The sequence below is a fragment of the Trypanosoma rangeli genome (assembly GCF_003719475.1).
Source record: "Trypanosoma rangeli strain AM80 chromosome Unknown Tra_15.4_contig_00089, whole genome shotgun sequence".
Lineage (NCBI taxonomy): Eukaryota > Euglenozoa > Kinetoplastea > Trypanosomatida > Trypanosomatidae > Trypanosoma > Trypanosoma rangeli.
The window spans coordinates 52,953-56,469 of record NW_021705830.1 but is presented as its reverse complement, the minus strand read 5'-3'; the positions used below and the strand labels follow the sequence as shown (position 1 = coordinate 56,469).

The window sequence follows — 3,517 nt, the reverse complement described above, 5'->3', positions numbered from 1 at the left end:
AAAGTCTAAGAAGACAAATAATTTGTGCTTCCTCCAAAACTCTGCTAACTGTAAGAAGGCAAACCGGTGGAAGCTATGGACGACATCAAAAGCAATTATAAATAACGCACAGGCAAAAAGAATTAATGTAACGGGTACAGGAAACATTGATACACGCCGCATTGCCTGCGAACATGGCTTGCAACAGTGTCACAACCAAAAACAGTTCTGGCTTCTCTCTCGTTAACCCAACCTTTACTACTAGTGGTAAGTTGTTGTTTTTTTTTTTTGTAGCGCGAATCAATTTAAGGAGCAAACATGAGTGCAAACATGAGTAATAAGAACGAGGAGACGGTGTTTAAGAACGGCGATGGTGGCTATCCCGACGAAGAGCTCCCACCACAGAAGCCGAAGAGGCGTCAGTCGGTTCTCTCCAAGGCCATTACCGAGCACAATGAAGACGACGTTGATGAAGTGCCAATTCTACCGCCATCAAATGGCCTGACGAGTGCTGAAGCCGAAGAGTTACTTGTCAAATTTGGCCGCAACGAGCTCCCTGAGAAGACGACACCTGGCTGGCTGATATTTGTGCGTAACTTGTGGGGTCCCATGCCCTTTGCGCTGTGGGTCGCCATCATTATTGAATTCGCGCTGGAGAACTGGCCCGATGGTGCCATTCTTCTTGTCATCCAGCTAGCCAACGCCACGATTGGGTGGTACGAGACAATCAAGGCGGGTGACGCCGTGGCTGCGCTGAAGAACTCGCTGAAGCCCGTGGCGACCGTCTTCCGTGACGGGAAGTGGCAACAGCTGGATGCCCGCCTACTGGTGCCTGGCGATCTTGTGAAGCTTGCATCCGGCTCCGCGGTCCCTGCTGACTGCAGCATCAACGAGGGTGTGATCGAGGTGGACGAGGCGGCCCTTACGGGTGAGTCGCTTCCTGTGACGATGGGAACGGATCACATGCCAAAGATGGGCTCGAACGTTGTGCGTGGTGAGGTGGACGCAACGGTGCAGTACACAGGACAGAGCACCTTCTTTGGCAAGACGGCGGTGCTGCTACAGTCTGTGGAATCCGATCTTGGCAACATCCATGTGATTCTTGCGCGGGTGATGGTGGTGCTGACGAGCTTTTCGTTTGTCCTATGTCTCACATGCTTCATCTATCTGATGGTGAAGTTTGGTGCGACGTTCCGTCGTGCACTACAGTTTGCCGTGGTGGTGCTTGTGGTGTCTATTCCGATTGCCCTTGAGATTGTTGTGACAACGACGCTTGCCGTGGGTTCAAAGAAGTTGTCGAAGCACAAGATCATTGTGACGAAGCTGACGGCAATTGAGATGATGTCGGGTGTGAACATGCTGTGCTCCGACAAGACGGGGACGCTGACACTGAACAAAATGGAGATCCAGGATCAGTGCTTCACTTTTGAGGAGGGCTACGACCTGCACTCTGTGCTTGTGTTGGCAGCACTTGCTGCGAAGTGGCGTGAGCCTCCTCGTGATGCCCTGGACACAATGGTGCTGGGAGCCGCAGACTTGGACGAGTGTGACAACTACACGCAGATCGAGTTTGTGCCGTTCGATCCGACGACGAAGCGCACGGCCGCCACCTTGATTGACAAGCGGACCAACGAGCAGTTCAGCGTGACGAAGGGCGCACCGCACGTGATCATCCAGTTGGTGTACAACCAGGACGAGATCAACGACCAGGTGGTGGATATCATTGACAGCCTTGCCGCGCGTGGCATCCGCTGCCTTTCAGTGGCCAAGACGGATGCACAGGGTCGATGGCATCTGTGTGGCATTCTGACCTTCCTTGACCCCCCACGCCCTGACACGAAGGATACGATTCGCCGAAGCAAGCAGTACGGTGTGGACGTAAAGATGATTACTGGTGACCACGTGTTGATTGCAAAGGAGATGTGTCGTATGCTTCGCCTTGACCCGAACATCCTAACGGCTGACAAGCTGCCCAAGGTGGACGTGCACAATATGCCGGATGATCTTGGTAAAAAATACGGGGAAATGATAGTTGGTGTTGGTGGCTTTGCGCAAGTGTTCCCAGAGCACAAGTTCATGATCGTTGAGGTTCTGCGTCAGCACGGCTTTACCTGTGCAATGACGGGTGATGGCGTGAACGACGCCCCCGCCCTGAAGCGTGCGGATGTGGGTGTTGCTGTGCAGGGTGCGACAGATGCTGCGCGTGCAGCGGCGGACATGGTGCTGACTGGTCCTGGGCTGAGTGTTGTGGTTGAGGCGATGCTTGTGTCCCGGCAGGTGTTCCAACGCATGCTCTCCTTCTTGACGTACCGTATCTCTGCCACATTGCAGCTTGTGTGCTTCTTTTTTATTGCTTGTTTCTCTTTGACGCCCCGCAACTATGGCAGTGTTGATCCTGATTTCCAGTTCTTCCATCTTCCCGTGCTGATGTTTATGTTGATCACGCTTCTGAATGATGGTTGCTTGATGACGATAGGCTATGATCGCGTGGTACCCTCCAAGTTGCCGCAGAGATGGAACCTCCCTGTTGTGTTTACGATTGCGATTGTCCTGGCTGTCGTGGCTTGTGCTTCTTCACTGATGTTGTTGTGGATTGCGCTTGAGGCTTGGAGTGATGAGTCCTACCATCACTCCTGGTTTAAGCATCTTGGTCTCGCACAGCTGAAGCAGGGCAAGGTTGTGACACTACTGTACCTCAAGATTTCCATCTCCGATTTCTTGACTCTCTTTTCATCACGTACCGGTGGGGAGTGGTTCTTTTCGATGATGCCTGGCTTTGTCCTGCTCACTGGTGCGGTTATCTCGCTGATGGTGTCATCAGTGGTGGCCTCATTTTGGCACGAGTCGCGTCCGGATGGTTTGCTGACGGAGGGTCTTGCGTGGGGAAATACCAACAGCGAGAGGCTCTTGCCGCTGTGGGTGTGGATTTACTGCATTGTGTGGTGGTTTATTCAAGATATTGTCAAGGTGGCGTCGCACAAGTTTATGCAGTGGACGGATATGTTCGGCTGCGTGTCGAAGGCTTACGGTGGAAATGTTATTGAGCAGTATGTGGACGGAACATGTAGTTCGGATCCGAGAAAAGTGTCAAATGAGCCTGCGGTGTAACTGTTTTTTTTTTTATTTGTGTGTACCTTGTATAAAAATAGCAGTAACTCTGCCCAATGTTCTTCCTTTTGGACTTGTTTCTGTGCGGTGTCGCTGGGGGTACTATAGAATAGTATGATCTGTAGTTTGCCGAGTGGTTTAAGCACGTATGTTCTTTGGTTGAATGAGCTTGTGACGTGCAGATTCACCACGGTGTCAAAAGCTTACTTACAGTTAGCGATGTATTTCCTTGATCTAAGTTATTTTTTATTTCTATTTTCTCTTGTACTTGTTTTTCGTTGTTGTATGTTGCCCTTAAATTTACCGAGGAAAGCTAATAGACTGAAGCGACGCCGTGGTGCTTGTGATGAAGGGAGAAGAAACAAAGGCAGAAATGTGCGGTCGAATTTATTAAGTTCATATGTAATGCAGTTACCTTCATTTTAAAGGT

At 50.8% G+C, this 3,517-nt stretch overlaps 2 protein-coding genes across 2 annotated transcripts in view; both read left to right on the top strand.

Moving 5' to 3' along the window:
• The window catches only part of TraAM80_03440 (P-type H+-ATPase), a gene marked incomplete at both ends in the record, with an annotated part of 339 nt that extends 238 nt beyond the window's left edge, over nucleotides 1-101 (top strand). Inside the window, one exon of the mRNA XM_029380412.1 lies at nucleotides 1-101. This exon is cut by the window's left edge and continues 238 nt beyond it. Coding sequence (XP_029239849.1) covers nucleotides 1-101 — 101 coding nt within the window.
• A 196-nt stretch (nucleotides 102-297) lies between these two features.
• On the top strand, nucleotides 298-3,087 carry TraAM80_03439 (P-ATPase family transporter: proton; the record flags this gene model as incomplete). Its single annotated transcript, XM_029380411.1, has 1 exon — nucleotides 298-3,087. One exon carries the CDS (start codon nucleotides 298-300, stop codon nucleotides 3,085-3,087), a length of 2,790 nt encoding a protein of 929 aa, XP_029239848.1.
• Between the last annotated feature and the right edge of the window lie 430 nt (nucleotides 3,088-3,517).